We start from the raw sequence: 17939 nt of genomic DNA, 5'->3' as shown, positions 1-17939 counted from the left end.
CACAGCAGCCTGTCACTCCAGGTCCAGGGAATCAGATGCCGTCTTCAGTCCTCTTCAGAACCTGTACATGGGTACCAGATGTTTACACAGACTTACACTCATATGCATTACCAAAAAAGAAGTCTTCACCTATGAAATAATTTAAGTGAGATCAGTGCAGTAGAAAAAGAACCAGGAACATAAAGATATAGCCAAGTGCAATGGTTTCCTAGATTTGCAATGCATTTTAAAGTGTGAGACAATCCTGTAACAGTCACCGTGTGTTCTAAATGCTGTATAAAAATTAGGACTCCATAAGAAAGAAGTGCACCGAGGAAAACTAATGTAGGAGAGCTGCATTCCAGAGTGACAGGGCGGCAGCCCTGGTGTCCTGACTGCAGGAAACACTGTGCTATGCAGAGGACTGCATTGTAAAGCTTTACCATAAAGAGACTGGATGAGAAATGAGATTAGTGATAAAAAACCAACTACATAATCTGATCCAAAATAGCTTACAGCCCACCTCATGCCCTCTGAGTCTGTCACAGTCTCAAACAGTATTAGAATAATCAATGATTTCTACTTTGATCAGAATCCTATAACATAATTGGGGTAAACTTTCCCTCTTGGATAAAAGTGTTGTTTCTCAAGAATCAGATCATTCCAATTATAAACAAGTAATTGGCAACTAAGATCTACCCCATAGGAATGAAGTACTTGCCAAGATTCTACTTTCTCTGTACTATGTCTTTGTAAAACATGCTGATTCCCTGAAAGTGCCTGAGGCTGGGACCCTGGTCTCTTACTCTGCAAGCCTCAGGTTGTGTCCAGCTCTGCCCTTGTGACTCAAGGCAGAGGAACGCTCAGCTCCCTCGGTCCCATTGTCAGGGGATCCTCAGGTGGGACAATTTTCGTCCTTCCTGACTCAGTCTGAAAGTCCTACATGCTAGAGACAGGATAATTTCCTGGTGGGAGTTTCAGGAGCTGCTGTGGACCCAAGTGAGGGTGTCACACATGGACTCTGAGGGACAGGGATGAGCAGCTGCCCCTCAGCTCCAGAGCAGCTGCTGCACATGCACAGATGCAGCCATCAGGCTGGGGCAATCCTGGCCTCTGCATCCTCCTGTAGGCTCAGTGCTGTGTGGGGAGCCCAGCCACAAGAGGATCTATGTTCAGAGTGAAGCCACACAGTGTTCTTTCTGTGAAGATGGACTGAAGCAGAGTAACACTCACAGAGCTGTCCAAGCTTCAGGATACACAGCAAGGTCTCCAAGATGAGCAGGAAGCATCTCACTCCTTCCTGAGAGATTCCCAGGAAGCAAATGAAGCCTGAAGAGTAGGAGCAGTAGACAGAGCTTGCTCTGGGCTTATGGAGGCTTAGATACCTTCATCCTAATAACATTGGAGAGACAATGAGGAAGAGACACTTTCTTTCCCTTGGCCTACCTCTGACATCTGGGTAAAATATGTGCTGTCAGAACATACTGAGGCAGTGGAAGAGGATTTGAAAAACAATTTAATAAATTCATAGAAGAACATAATGTATTCAGACCAAATCCACCACCACCCTGCTTCTGCTACAACTCCTCTCAGAACCCACTATATACCACTCCCCCCCGACAAAGCAAGGAAACTAGAAAATAGGGCATTGGGGGGAAAAGAAAGTTAAGAGTACAAGATAGGATAGTAGAACGCAGATAGTTTAATGTCAAAGGGAGCGTGGAGAGGGCTGTGTAAGCAGAGAGCAGAGCAGGATGGCAGGGCAGGACTAAGACAGAGGTTTGAGTGAGTTTACTCTAATCAGTGAAAAAGCCATTTATGTTTTAGAAGGTGTCATTTGGAGGCCCAATAGAGACATAGGAAGTTCACAACTGCAGTGGGCTTTGCACTGTCCTTGTTGCCTTCTCAGGGTGAATTCCAAGGGTTTCTGATCATGGGCAGAGAAAGGTTTATGCTAAGTGTCAAAAGTTGTGAGTTTTTTAAAAGAAGAGTATACAGTTATGAACTGGAATGGGGAAAATATTTTAGAGTGATAAAACTGCAGCATCTTTACACAATGAGAAATAAGAGTCAGAATCACAGAATTTAGACACTGAGTAGTTACTGGAGTTCTACTCAATGCCATGAAAATGCCTGAGAAAAAGATGTGGTTGATGTTGCTGAGAATATTGCAGGTGCATTACATTACGAAGAGTGAACTAAGAAGTATAGACTTGAATAAACATTGTGAAAGTGCATAAAACAACAACAACAACAACAACAAAAGCCTACCCGTTGGGGAGCAGGGCAGGGGGCAGGGTATAGGGGGCTTTGAGGATAGCATTTGAAATGTAAAGGAAGAAAAATCTAATAAAAAGAAAGAAAGAAAATAGGAATAATACATTTTAAATTGGGCAACACATCTAAGCTAACATTTCTCAAAAGAGGTAACACAAAAGACTAACAGAAAAAAAAGAAAAAAAAAAAAGAAAGAAAGAAAGAAAGAAAACAAGCCCACCACAGACAATCTCCATTTCAATGAACTCAAATTCAAATTCAACAGAAATCAAGTTTATGAGAGCCTCGATTACTTGTTCAGTCCCTTGGCTTAAACTACAAGATAATACAGGAGTGTCACCTGCCATATTCTAGGCCCTGCCCACAGGAGGAGATTATGCAGTGCATGGACACCAGGGGGCAGGAGATATGAGCGTCATCTTCCACTTCCACTACCACAAGTCTCTCTAGCAGTTATTCTGAGGGTTAACTTGTCCAAATAACTAATTCTCTCTCTCTCTCTCTCTCTCTCTCTCTCTCTCTCTCTCTCTCTCTCTCTCTCTCTCTCATGTGTGTGTGTGTCTATATTATCAATCAAAATATCAAAATAAGGTCATTGAGGACCTTAATAGGTCCATTCTGTGAGGCAATTTTATGCCAAATGCAGCACACAAAGGACAGAGTCCTCCTCAGGCAGATCAGAGAGAGCTCAGTGTGGTAGCAGTGAACAGTGAGAGCAGAAAAGCTTATTAGAAGCAGGGAGGAGGGGAGATACAGATTCCAACACCAGACACTGCCTGGAAATAAACCAACTTGACTTGAGTTAAGGAACCAGGAAGCAAGTGCTCATAATGTAAGCAGTGTTAGCCAGAGGCTGACAAACCATGATGGCCGCACCTATGTGCACAACAAACAGACCATGGGTCACATGAATAAGGCCAACTCAGCCATGCATCCTAGCTGGGTCCAAAACGTGTTTATGTCCACTTCACCACCTGGTGATTGTAATTGAGAGGTATTTGGTGAAGGACAGTCTTCAAAATGTTTTACTTTTTAAACACAATTTAAAACGTAACATCATGTCACCTGTTCTCTTCTTAGATCTGCAGTCTATTGTATAGGGGATCTGGAGTCTATGATTCATTAATCCTATATTAATTATTCTTCCAGTTACAAGAAAATATTTTGGATAATGTATTGCCTATAGGTTCTAAAAAGAAAACCTTACTATAATAATTTATCATATTAACACTCATTATGATTTTACATGCATAAATCCAGTTTTGGAGAAATTAAGTAAATTCATTAAACAACAATCTCAGTATCAGGCATGGGAGTTATTGTTAAGGGAGGTCCCAGAGTTATACAAAACAGCACAGGCTATTGTCATTGTTCCTGATTGCCCAGTATAACTAGATAGTAAGATTCTGTGGCTAAAGGCACCACATTCTACTGCTACATGACATAGAGAAATCAACCTTGAACTGACTGGGAAAGGTCCTCCTTGTTGGCTAGCATTCATAGTGCTGGAAGGTCCTATGCAGCCTGCTGGGGAAGAAAGGACAGCAATACTATTCATCTGTGCTGGCCCCTGCATGCTACAATACTCAACTTCCAAATATTATGTGCCCAAAGGTGCTCAATAGTGGCCTGACTTCTACAAAATAATCATGGCTTTCTGATTGTATTTGAAACCTACTCCGCAGGTGGGAGCTCATGCCTAGTAGTATAACATGGCCCCAAACCTCATGGTTCAGAGCTCATAGTCCCTAGGGGGAAAATACTATTGTTATTTTGATAAGTGATCGCATCAAAGTGATCACTTCTAAGTGTGTGTTTATACTCACAGATTATTGCTAGTCTCAACTTTGGTTGGAGTGTGTCTTTCAGGAACTTTCTCTAACAGGGGCTTTTCATGCTGCTTTGTTCAAAATAGCACTAGTCTTAGATATCCTTTCCCCACATTCCTTTCTCTGCCCTGCCCTTTCATTATCACACATTTAAATTCTGCCTGTTCCAGTTCTCTGCTTATTGAAGGGATTTTTGTTTTGTTTTGTTTTTCTGTTTGTTTGTTTTTTTTATTTCTCCTTCCTCCAAAGATCACCCCCTTCCATCATAACCTTGTACTGATTACCTAACATCTATGGAGATTCCAAATAAAAAACACAATGACAATGCTCATCTGACAGATTCTGTCCTGTGCTGTACCATTAGAAGTAGATTTGGCATTTATAAATTCAATAAAACATCCCGCTTTGCTCCCTAACCAGCAAGAGAGAATGCCTTGGCTCTTCTTTGTGTACACAAATATGAGTCTTTCTTGAGAAGTACTGTGGTCCTTGATTTCAAATCTTTCTTCTCTTTCAGAGAGATACATTTGACAACTAGAGTATTTTATTTTTAACCAAAATCTTTTACAGAAACCTTGGCCTCCTTTCCCATATTTCAGAACAATGTCAGAGGAACTAACTCTAATCCCAGATGAGTGAGTACACAAAGTGGTCAGGATTTAACAAAAGTGCAATGTCAGACAAAAGTAGACTTTAAAAGGAAGGGATTTCTGGATAGTCTTTTAAGATCAGGCTGCATCATACACAATGCGTAGGACAGGGAAGGACCTGCATCTCAGGGCATCATTTTGAGACCTCCAACAGCTGTGTTTCATAAGCAGCTTCCCTAAGTGAAGGTTCCCAGGAATTGTGGAGGTTTGAAAGAGAATGGCCCTCATAGGTTCAAATGTCTGAAAGTTTGATTTGGGGTTAGTAAACTATTTAGGAAGGATCATAGGGTGTGGCTTTGTCAGGGGAGGCATGTTATTGGTAGTGAGTTTTGCTCTCAAAGCCCAAGCCATGCCCGGTCTCTCCCTCTCTCTGTATCTGCTTGTGATCAGATGAAAGCTCTCAGCTACTGCTCCAGGGCCATGCCTGCCTGCCCTGCTACTATGGCAGTCATGGACTCACCTTCTAATCTCTAATCAAGCCCAATTTAAATGATTTCTCGTATAAGTTGTCTTGACCATGGCATCTCTTCACAGCAATAAACAAAAAAATGAGATGGGAAGTTGTGCTGAACTCTCGGGTAACCTGATCCAAGGAGAGGGAGAATCTAAATAACTGATGGAGTGAAACTGAAGCAAAATTTTAAATACAAGAGTCTATATTCCTCATTTCACTCATAAATTTGAAGAGTAATAAAAGAAGATTCTTGGAGAATTTAAATCACTATATTTTGTAACACATCTTGGTAGAGATAAACCCCATGTCAGGGTTTTCCTGGAGAGCTCCTCCATCTAGGGAGAGAAATTTATTTTGGGATCAATGCTTGGATTTGTCTCTAGCAATGGCGTCCATCCTATCCTGTCGGAATATTCACCAATTGCTAGATTTCTGATCTCACAGTTGTTCATGTTTTTCAGGAAGCTAGGTAAACAACCGCTTAGCAAAAGCACAGAGCCTCCCTCTCAGGGCCTCCCCCTGAGCCCTCCTGCACCCTTGGTTCATGTGCAGCTTCCCCTGCAGTCTCCCTCACTGTGTCACTCAGAGCACAGTAGTACAGGGCAGAGTCTGACAGCTGCACTGAGGACTTCTGCAGATGGAAGGAGCTGCTGCTCTTATGGAGAGTGGCGTGGAACCCTTGGTGCTCGGTCCTCTTGTTGTCTGTGGAGCTCCGCAGGAGTAGTTTAGGGGCTTCGTTGAGATATTGCACATACCAGAAAAAGGCAACATCTGAGTAAGCAGTCTGATAGGTGCAGTTCAGCATCACAGGCAACCCTTCTGTGACAGTGACCAGGCCTTCTGTCTGGGTCACGGAGTCTCCATTGCTCCTTCCTGAAAATAAATTTTAAAAATGAATGAATGAATGAATGAATGAATGTAGAGGAATTACTTTTTATGCAAGGAGGAACACTAAAGACTGCCGGAGTTGTAAGAAAATGACGTCATTAACCCTTAGAGTACAATGTGACTTACTGAGCATTAGGAGGAGCACAAGAACTGAGCAGGTGACAGGACGCATGTTCATGGAAGAAATGACACTTGGTCCTTGAGTGCACCAATCTCACAGGGCAATCCTCCTGCAGGATCTCCTCACACTCCTCACTCACAGACAAGGACCTCTGTCTGCACAGTGAGTCTGCCACGTTGTTAAGTCACCACCCGAATGAGATGTTAACCACATCTGAAGGGGCAGCGCCCTCTGCTGGTTTCCCTTCAACCTACACCACAGTTTTCTGCACAGGACATTGCTTGTAAACTTGGAACCTCACCCAAAGGAGTCAGGTCTCAAGTCTCCAGTGGATGCCTGAAATCACTAACATTACTGAACTATGTGTATCCTAAGGTATTTTGCATGATTATCATACATAAACACACACATCTGTTAAAATGTATCCATGTTCTCTCATTATTTAGTTCTTTGAGAATGCTATGCATACTCACCTGCTACCTCCCTTTCTGCCAAATCCATCCCCTCTTCCATACCAAACCAATTTTGCCCCACCCCTTTAAAATATAAAACATATCAAGTTTTGTGTTACAGCTTGTGCTGTTCGTATACTCTTGGATATATGGCCTTCAGTGGAGGCTGATCTATACACCAGAGTCTGTACCTTGAAAGGAAACAGACTCTCGTTCCCAGCAACTACCAGTTGCCAGTAGCCCACTTCACCTCCTTGTGATGGAATTTTGACTGACCTGATCCTTTGCATGTCTTATGTGTCCCATCAACCTCTGTAAGTGCATATGTGCAGCTGTCCTGCAGTGTCCTGAACACACTGTTTCCCTGAAGTTACCCACCACCTATGGCTCTTATAATCTTTCCACCCCCTCTTCCTCACTGAACTCTGAGTCTTGGGAGAAGAGTATGGGATATAGATGTCCCATCTAAGGCTAAATGAGCTACAGCCTCTTCTTCTCTGTAGCATGATGGGTTCTGGTTCTCTGTTAATCACTGTGTGCTACAGCAAGAAGCCTCTCTGAAGAAGACTGTATATATACCAATAACTCCTTAGGGGTTGGTTTAGTAATATCTCCATTTAGCAGAATAATAACCATAGGGTTTCCCATATGGCCTATGTCTTGTCTAGTCACAAGTTCTTAGCCCTGAAAATGATGCTGTGTATGGGTTCCAATTTGTGGAACAGACCTTAGCTTGAATCAGAAATTGGTTGGTTACTTCCTTGGCCTGTGTGCCACTATTGAACTGACGGGCATGTGTCCCTGGCTATGGCTTTAGTTCATAGGATTCAGAGCTCAGAAAGACTGGCATTTATTTTCTTTCAGCATCATGTGTAACACTTTCTAGCACTATGGAAACTATCCAGTAAGACTGAAGCTTCAATGTAAGCACCAGCTTAATTTTTCCATGTTCTGTGATTTCATCAATAGGTTTTTACTATCAACTACTGGGGGGTGACCAACAGTATTGCAAATAGCCCATAATATAGAGGAGTATATGGAACCTCACTAGACATTAGGAAATAAGCTAGTTCTGGCACTTAGCTTTTTGCTTGTTATCCTGTGTTGGCTTTGTGGCCTCATTTCAGAATAATTCCATTGAAACTCTTTATGTATGTGTATGTATGTATTTATGGACGCTTCTATAATTCATTTCTACATGAATTTTTTAAAATGTACAAGGGGAATAGAGCTTTATTTTTTTCAGCTATACATCTGAGAACATTAAGTATCTAGAATATAAAAATAACATTATAATCTAAACATCAATAAAAAAACAAGTAAAAATGGAGCATCCATGCTCCATTTTTATGTAGTTCCAACTACATAAATAGTTCTCAAAACGTAAAGTAAGAATGGTGTTAACACCTCTAGATATCATGAAAATACAGATAAAGCTACATTGAAATTTCATTTTACTCAGAAATGATGGCTAATGTCTAACCAAACAAACAAGCAAACCAAAAAACAAATGAGTGTACTGTTTTTTAATTACCCGTTTTTTCGGCTGCTGGGCATCTTGCTTGTATATATTCCCTAGCTACCATGACTAGAACAGCATTGAACATGAATAATCAGATATAGTCTATAGAGTTGTTTAGGTATATTGAAAAGAAAATATACCAGGATCATCTGATAGACATATTTCTAGACTTTGAGGAAACTTAACACTGATTTCCATAGCAATCCATCAGTATGCACACCCATCAGCAGTAAATTAATGTTTCCCTTTCTCCAAATCCAAGGCAGTATTTTTCATCATTTGCTTTTTGGTTCTTAGCTATCATTCCTGGAGTGATACAGAATCTCAAACAACTTTAATTTTCATTTATGTAATAAGTAATGATGCTGAAATATTTCTCAGCCATTCATTATTTATATTTTGATTCTTCTTTGTTTAGTTTCATCTTTAATTTTTAAATTGGTTTTGTTTCTTGATGTTTATGGATTTTTTAGTTGCTTGTATGTTCTATATATGTACAGCTTAAAAGGGTTTTCTCATTCTGTAAGATGGCTTTCCACTCACATGGTGGTGTTCTTAGCTGTGCAGAAGGTGTTTTGTTTCATTAGGTCTTGTTTATCACTTGCTGGGCTTAATGTCAGAGCAGAGTATATGGTGGAAATCAGAGGTAGGAAGTCACATAAGAACTTATCTACTAATGTAGAAGCTTCCTAAGTCTATACACATATTACGTAGACTTACCATATCATGGGACAATAAACCTCTTAAAAGACACCATGGGATAACAAATTAAAATCCCAGTGGCAGGAATGGGTTTTATTTGTTGAAGTTATTGTCCAGTGGGGTCCTATATTCCCTCAACATTACAGGTAATTGCCAGTTCTCTATATTGGCAATGTATTTACAGTGCTCTGGTTACTCTCCAGAACTTGATGATAAACCTATTTCTGAATGAAACATATATGTGGGTAGTAAAGCATTAAGAAATAAGGCTGATACTCACTTGGAAGCTCACTAACAGACACATTTATTCACTTACTTACTTACTTACTTACTTACTTACTTACTTAAGGCACCAAGACATCCAGGCCTTCCCTGGGTAATTACTTGCTTCTTTTACCCAGATTTTTACTGAGAATTGAGAGAACAAAAATAGAAAGACGTAATGTGTTTAAAGCTACAGACATGATGGGTGCAGACAAAAATCAACTGTACTTATTAACAAGATCAGTGCTGCTATAGAACACATACTACTTTTCACTGTAATGCTAGACATGGTTCCTGGAAGGTAAGATACCCCAGGGTAAAAGAATAATAGATTTTTCACTTTAAAAAAGAAAAGAAAAAGGTTCCTGCAAAATAGTCTCTTTGGGTACTTTCTGGAAACTGTCCATTCTGGGAAGTGTTTTCCACAATTTAGCCACGTAGGCACTCAGAAGCTGCTTATTGCATCAGTGATAAAGGGTATGGACTACAGGGGAACCTGGCAGTAGAACTCAGTACCGTCTGCATAATGCTTGTAACTGCCTATGATCACCAGTTCCTGCACTGAGGCACAGGGGAAACCTAGGGATACCAGGCACTGTACAGCAGAGCCAGATTCCTGGAAGCCCTGAGAGGCCAATGAGTGACGTACAAGAGCAAAACCCAAGTCACAGTGGTGACCACTGGGTGTTTCAGATTCCAGGGAGAGTAAATATCTGCTGAGGAAAGCTGCAAGGTTTGAAAACTATAGTGCATGTGTATAGTAGAAGCAGGCATAACTAGTTATTAGAGTGTATTTAATCATAGAAATACTTACCTCCAAACTATAGCATTTCAGGGTGCTGCTCATTATAATTCCTGATGAACCACAACTTCCTGCAACTAGAAGACTTACCTCAGTGTGTCAAAGGCACATCTAGGCCTTGATGCTACACAGAGATTAAAGGCCTCTCAGTACTGCTCAGTCCTTCCTTATGATCCACAAGGATTCAAAACTCTTTATTGTGGCTATTATGACTAAGCCTGCTATCAACATAGTTGAGCAAGTGCCTTTGTTAGAGAATGGAGCATGCTTTGGGTATATGCCTAGGAATAGTATAGTGGGTCTTGAGTGAGAAATATTCCCAGTTTTCTGAGAAACCTCCAAATTGATTTCCAAAGTGGTTGTGCAAGTTGGCACTTTCACAAGCAGTGAAAAAGTGTTCCCCTTGCTCCATATTCTCACCAGCAGGTGCTGTCCCTTGAGTTTTTGATCTCAGCCATTCTGATGGGTGTAAAATGGAAGGAACCTCACAGTTGTTTTGATTTGCATTTCCCTGAAGACTAAGGACTGTGAACATTTCTTTAAGTGCTACTTGACCATTCGAGATTATTCTGTTGAGAATTCTCTGTTTAGCACTTTACCTTGTTTTAATTGGGTTATTTGGGCTGTTGGTTTTAATTGGTTGTTGGTTTTTTGTAAAGTTTGGATATTAGTCCTCCCTCAGAGGTAGGGTTGGTGAAGATTCTCTCCCAATTTGTGAGCTGCCAATTGTCCTACTGACAGTCCCCTTTGCCTTACAAAAGTTTTGCAGTTTCATGAGGTCCCATCTATCAATTGTTGACCTTAGAGTCTGAGCCATTGGTGTTATGTTCAGGAAATTGTCTCCTGTACAAATGCATTTAAGGGTATTTCCCACTTTCTGTTCTATGATATTTAGTATATCTGGTTTTATGTTGAGGTCCTTGAGCCACTTGGAATTGAGTTTTGTCCAGGGAGATAAGTGTAGATCTATTTTCATTCTTCTACATGTCCCTCAACTGAAAAATGGATAAAGAAAATGTGGTACATCAACACAATGGAATACTATTCAACTATTAAAAACCAAGACATTATGAATTTTGCAGGCAAATGGGTGGAATTTGAGAATATCATCCTGGGTAAGGTAACCCAGTCCCCAAAGGACATGCATAGTATGTACTCACTTATAAGTGAATATTAGCCATATAATACAGGTACCAAGTTACATTCCGCAAACCCAAAGAAGCTAAACAAGAAAGGGTCAGGAAAGTGCTCTGAGTAGAAGCCTTTTCACCATCTGGGGGCTGTGATAAGTTCCTTTTCTCTGTCAGTTAAAGAATTTCTAGGTAGAAAAATCTTGAGTCCAACATAGAAACAGAGAAAACATGGTAGACAAAATCAATTGATGAACAAACTCTTATATTATGAGGAAACACTAGACAGACAGACAGACAGACAGACAGACAGACAGACAGACAGACAGACAGACAGACAGACAGATAGATAGATAGATAGATAGACAGATAGAGATAAAGAACAGAGAAAGAACCTCTGCAAATCAGAAGGGGTATTCAGGAACCCCCAAATCTAGTGTCTTCTGCAATGCTGGTGTTTATAAGGATCTTTAAAAAGATTTCCTCCCCTCCTTTAGGGATGGTCAGTTTGAATAAACACAAGATGGTTAATTGGCCCACAGCTTTGGCATAAACATGTCCTGATCAGGCCTTGAACTTGTTCAGGTTTGACATCAGCAGTGTGCCTATGTGGGGCTTAGAGAGAAGTACTTATGGAGAAAAGCCTCACCAGGCCTCTGTTTTAAATTGCCAAGCTTTATCTCAGATCAAGATGGTGAAGAAGAAGCCAGCCATCTTTAAAGTCATTTGTTTTTGATAACTATATGGCCACTCTCCCTACCTGTCTGCCTAACAGTGAATCTATTTAACTCCTAGTCTCTCTGTGTTAATGTGATTTAGTCTTCCACTGTTTATCTATCACAGTTAAATTTATTAAGATAGCAGGGTGAGACCTCTACCTGAGTCCTGCCTGTGCCACGGCAGAGCAGCTATGGGAGTTTTGCTACTGCAATTGTTGGCAATGTGTCCAGCTTCCCAGCTGCTTGGGGCGTGAGGATTCCCTGCTTGTCCGTTGTTCACATCTAGACAGAAACATAAACTAGAGGTCAGAAGTTAGCATTTACATTTTCCAAGTGCAGTACCAAAATATGAAGACCTGGCTTCTTCAAAGATGCAGCCTCTGAACTTAGATGCACCTGTTCCCATTACCATTGATCTACTGATCAAACATGTTGAAGGCATACTGCCATGAAGGCTACCAGTTTATCAGTTCTCCCTTCTATCACAGGGGATGCAACTCTGGACTCTTATTTGGAACTAAGTTCCTAAGAAAAAAAGAGTTAGCTCCCGATACTGAGTACACACTCTAGTCTATTTTCCAGAGCCCTGGCTTTTAACCTAACCATCCAGAGGAAAGTTTAGTCTAAACATACACACACACACACACACACACACACACACACACACACACACACACACACACACACAGCTAAAGGGACCGAAGCACTGCCATATTGCCATCTGCCATCTAGTTCTTGCCACCTCATCCTGCCACTAGAACATGCCGTGAGATACCTGAATCCAGAGATGATTCACAAGAAATGACAGTTATTCCATTCTCTCCCTTATCTAGAACAGTTACGAGGTAACAGTTTAATTCAATGAGACATGAATGTGGAAAGAGTTTTATATAGATCCCAGGGATGCAGAGACTATGTTTCTAAGGTGGCAAATCCTTTCACAACTCAGCTTTTTATGACTAAATGACGTAGTGCCAGACACTGACAGCACCAAAGATTGACCTAGGATAGTGGCTCTGGGTTTGTGATCTCATGTCAATGAAAGAAAAATGTGGACTCTTGTAAGTGTATTAAAAGCCAAGGCAATCTTTATTAAGAGAATTACAGGAACGTGAGAATAAGAAAAAGTGAAAGAAACTTCCGAGAGAGATTTCAGAGAGGGAAGAGCTGGCAACCTCCTTATCTAAGATCTTTATAGGGCTATGGAGGAGACTGCACATGAGCTGATGTAGGTATGCTGACATTGGTTAATGATCTGGGTGATCACACTCTATGCAGGTCCCAGCTTGGGAGATGATCATGTGATGTTCCGGTACTAATCACCCATTAGATGTTGATGAGGCTCCTCTACCTACCTCAGACTTGTGCTTTCTTTGATGCTGACCTTGACTGCTTAACAGCTGATAGTCACTGGCTGGTATTGACACTTCTGCATTGCAGGTGTCTCTGGTGCTATCAAACATATTGAACTTTTTATTCTCTAGACTACCAAGAAAAGACTGAATGGGACATAGAGATTACTGTGAGAATGCAGAAAGAAAGCTGAATTGGATCTGCACAAAATTCAAGAAGGTGTAAACTGACGAAAACTAAACTGTACATAAGAACTTCGACCCTGGCTTTAAACAGTACAAAGGATGTTAGCATGGGCTGAACAGGAGCCTGGCCAGTGTTTATACCTGGAGCCCTGAGGAAATTCATTGAGGTATAGCCAGATCTGAGACTCCATCTATGAAGTTGTTCTTGAACCAACACTGATAATCTGATCATCCAAAGAAAGAGTCAAAATGTGCCTCCCAGCTGCAAGAAAGGACTGTGACTGAGTTCAAACACAAGCCAATGATCAGAATAGAGTTGCCCTTAGCCATGGTCAGAAAAGCTTTCCTTTCAGGGAATTGATGCAGAAGTGCTGAGAATAAGTGTTGTCTCTCAAACCTAAGTGGGATATCTATATCAGCTCCCCCAAGGCCAGGAAAACATCACAAAACAGAACTGAAAAACTGAAGAAATTCAGGGATAAGAAGAATGTTCAGAGTAATGAAATTTGGAGACTGTGAGTACTCAGCCACCGGTGCAACATCTCTACCAACTCCTCATCCCAATAAAGCTTAGGGAACATCTTGGAAGAGAAGTGGAAAAAACATAAGACTGAGAAGATGAGAGCTTTAAAATTCTTTCCTCTGCACATGACATGGCTGCTGCACAACATAAACTCACAGACCTGTATCAGATATGTACAAAATCAAGACAAATAAAACCTTGATTATGAAGGGTAAAGGGGCTCATGAGGCCCCTTCCTTGCTGAGGAGCAATTAGCAATTGGTGACTGTTGGGGCAAAGAGAGTCATCCTTCTTTAAGAAAGTAGACCCTTGTAGGTTGCCCATGCATCAGTGAATGAACCACACCCATAAGCATTGGGTACCACTCATTAGATTCACTAGATTATAAGAAATAAAAAGAGGGAGGAAGAAGAAGAGTCACGAAGCTTAGAGCATTATGTGTTCAGAATGAGGTATTGCCATAAGACAAAGACTTTCCAAATCAAGTGTGCTCTAACTCAGGCCTTGTAGGGGCCCAAGGTTTAGGTGCAGGCTGCAGGTGCCTGGGGAGCACTGTGTGCTCACTGCACAGAGGTAGAGAGCAGAGTCACTGGGTTGCGGCTCTCTGATGTGTAGGAAAACATGCAGGCTGGCTCTATTGAGGTGAGCTGTAAAACTGCCTTCTTCCTTTTCACCATCAGAGAAGATGGACACCAGCACCTCAAGGCCTTTCCCAGAATGCTGTCTGTACCACCTGAAGTTGTCAGAAGAACGATCACTGAAAGTGCAGTTGAGAGAGGCCATGGCTCCCTCTGAGACAGTGAGGGATTCTGGGCTCTGCTGCACCTTCTGCTGGCTTCTCACCCCTGTGCAGAAAACAAAGGTCAGATGATCAAGACTGGATGCATTTCGATGCTAACACTCTAGAATAAATTTTCCATGGGCCTCCCACCCCTTAACTAGAGATTTAAAACATCTATGTTTCTACCACTATCCTAGAGTAGGCAGTGACCTCACTTATAACACCTTATATCCAAAAGAAATGTCCAAACTCACAATTAAACTGGAGCCACAGGACCACTAGTGAAACACTCAAGGATTTCATCATTTGCTCTTTATCTCTCCACTGGGGATTCTGATCTTAAGCTCTTTTCAACACCCTTGTCTCATCAGCAATCCCCTCCCCTTCTTCCTTCCCCTCCCCTCCTCCCACTCCCCCCACCACTCTCTTATTCAAAAACACTTGAGACTTTCCTCCAGAATAAATAAGAAGAGGCTGCCATCTTGTGGTTATTGACAGTGACCAAAGAATTGCTAAAAAATAAACACCTTTCCGATGTGAGATGCTCAAAGTAAAAATCTGACATCTTCGTGAAAAATGAGTTCAAGAGACGTTTGCTCTGAGTCAGTGTGGGACAAAGTAAATGTTTTCACATATTTCGAGTTAAATTTAAAATAGTTCCTGTTACCTCAAGCAGCCACTTGCCGTGTTCAGTGGCTGGTGCTTTTCTGTTACCAGCTCTAAGTGAGATCTTATAGATCAGGACTATTTCGCACTGCACAGCTTCTCTCTGTGCCAGACAACACACCTGTATAAAACATTTCCTTTGACTTTTGAAAGACTGTCTTCTAATTAAAGGAATTCTGGGAAAACCTGATGGGTTAAAATCTCAACAAATATGGTTTCATCTTAAAATCTAAGGAACACTTTTTTTTTTGAGACAGGTTTGAATTGGGCTCGTATATTTGATGCTTGATAACTAACTGGTGGAACTGTTTGGGAAGAATTAATAGGCATGGCTTTCTTGGAGGAGGTATGTTATTGGGGATAAGCTTAGAGGTTTCAAAACTCCAAGCCATTCACAGTTAGCTCTTGCTCCTTGTCTCCCACTTATGAATCAGGTTGAAAGCTCTCAGCTACTGCTCTAGCACTATGCCTGCCTGCCTGCCTGCCTGCCTGCCTGCTTGCCTGCCTGCCTGCCTGCTACCCCGCTACCTGCCATGATGATTATGGGCTTACCCTCTAAAATGTAGGCCCCCATTAAACTTTTTCTTCTATAAGTTGCTTTGGTCATGTGTCTCATCACAGTGGGAGAAAGTGAGACAGGGTGTGGTGGTGTAAATGATAATGCCCCCATAAGCTCATAGGGAGTGGCACTATTAGGAGGTGTGGTCTTTTGGAGAAGAGGTGAGCTTGGAAGTTTCAAGTGCTCAAGCCAAACCTAGGAACTCTCTCTTTCTGCTCCTTGCAGAGTTGGATGCAGAACTCCCAACTTCTTCTCCAGCAACATGTCTGCCTGCATGTTTTCATGCTTATAGACATGCTGACACCTCTGAACTGTAATCTAGCCACAATGAAATGTTTTCCTTTATAAGAGTTGCCATGGTCATGGTGTCTCTTTACAGCAGTAGAAAGCCAAAGATACAGGGTCTTTCTTTGTAGTTCTGGATGACCTGAAAGTCACTGTACAGAACAAGCTGTACTAGGAATGCTTTTTTATTTCTATAATAATTTCTATGATAGTATTTTTATAATAACTTTCTATAGTTTCTATAATAAAATATTTTAAATTTAATTTTAATTGTTTTTAAGATAAAATATAATTTTAGCAAATAAAGAGTCCAGAGTCCGTTAGAATACATCACTATATTTTATACTAATGATATACTTGTGTCCAACTAGAAAGCCAGAGCTATCTGATGTGTGTAGTAGAAGCCAAGGAGCCAAATCCTTTTCTTCAAAACACTTTGTTCTTTAAAAACACAACAGATTTCTCAATAAATGTGAAGGCCCAAAGAGGCATGGCAATGACATATGAAATCATCCATCATGCCTCAGAAAATGTCTGAAAAGTCAAAAGAAAACATTAAAGACCAGAGGCACAGTGTTTATAATAAGCACACATATTAGTAACATGATTTTTAACAAATGACAAGATAAAATAGATCATACAGTGAATGTAGTAGAAATGCAAGAAACACATCATGCTGACAAACTACAAATTAATCTGGCTGAAATCAGGGTTGTCCTGGAAAAGTTAAATGTGATGGTAAGGGGGTGTGAAGTCCTACAGGTTCATACAGGACAGTATTACTTTTGACCATGAGCCAGAAGAAGAAGAAGAAGAAGAAGAAGAAGAAGAAGAAGAAGAAGAAGAAGAAGAAGAAGAAGGAGAAGGAGAAGGAGAAGGAGAAGGAGAAGGAGAAGGAGAAGGAGAAGGAGAAGGAGAAGGAGAAGGAGAAGGAGAAGGAGAAGGAGAAGGAGAAGGAGAAGGAGAAGGAGAAGGAGAAGGAGAAGGAGAAGGAGAAGGAGAAGGAGAAGGAGAAGGAGAAGGAGAAGGAGAAGGAGAAGGAGAAGGAGAGGAGGAGGAGGAGGGAGGAGGAGGAGGAGGAGGAGGAGGAGGAGGAGGAGGAGGAGAAGAAGAAGCAGAAGAAGCAGAAGAAGCAGCAACAGTACATTCACTGTTACATCTTTATTTTTAACAAAAGTAAATGGCTATTTATTCCACAGTAAAAGCTGCTACTAAATTTATGTAAACTTCAAATATAAAAATTTTATTAAAAATAATGTCAGAACCCTTATCACATGGAAAACTACACATGTATTTATCTGATATGTTGTTAGGAACACATCTAGTATTTATCTATTGTATATTAGGGACTTATCTTTTAAGCTAACTAAAAGGGAACACGCTACAAAATACATTAATTTTGTATTTACCTATATAGCAATTTTATTATGTTCATTAATTTTGTACAGCTCCAAGCTATTGCATATTGCTTTTTTTCAGCCTACAGTGCTCTCCTTCAATTTCTTTTTTTATAAATCTCAAAAATATATTTTATTAATTCATTCACATGATGAAAAAAATTTCATTCACATAATGAAAAATTCACATAATGTATTTTAATCCTAATCACACCATATCTTCATTGTTGGCCACTCTCTGGTGAGCTTGCTAGACTCTCTATTTTCTTCAGCAATGTCATTCCATAGAAGCTCAGGGAGGGTTTCATGGCCACCATACTCTGGGTTCATACTGCTTTGTGGACATATGCCTTTTTATCTTCCAGCAAGTTTGGGAAGATTTATAGTCAAGGTTTCTTCAA

The 17939-nt window shown here is 40.8% G+C and overlaps 2 gene segments (V, D, J or C) and 1 further gene; all 3 read right to left on the bottom strand.

Moving 5' to 3' along the window:
- Tcra (T cell receptor alpha chain) overlaps window positions 1-17939 on the bottom strand; it is a 1796232-nt gene that overhangs the window by 1062343 nt on the left and 715950 nt on the right.
- On the bottom strand, window positions 5768-6249 carry Trav12n-1 (T cell receptor alpha variable 12N-1). The segment is given in 2 exon segments: window positions 5768-6062; window positions 6204-6249. Coding segments are annotated over 2 exon segments (341 nt in total).
- On the bottom strand, window positions 14408-14934 carry Trav7n-5 (T cell receptor alpha variable 7N-5). The segment is given in 2 exon segments: window positions 14408-14695; window positions 14894-14934. Coding segments are annotated over 2 exon segments (329 nt in total).

Source organism: Mus musculus, chromosome 14 (genome assembly GCF_000001635.26).
Source record: "Mus musculus strain C57BL/6J chromosome 14, GRCm38.p6 C57BL/6J".
Taxonomy (NCBI): Eukaryota; Metazoa; Chordata; class Mammalia; order Rodentia; family Muridae; genus Mus; species Mus musculus.
Note: the sequence above shows the minus strand (reverse complement) of the source record. Positions and strands in the feature narration are given on the sequence as shown.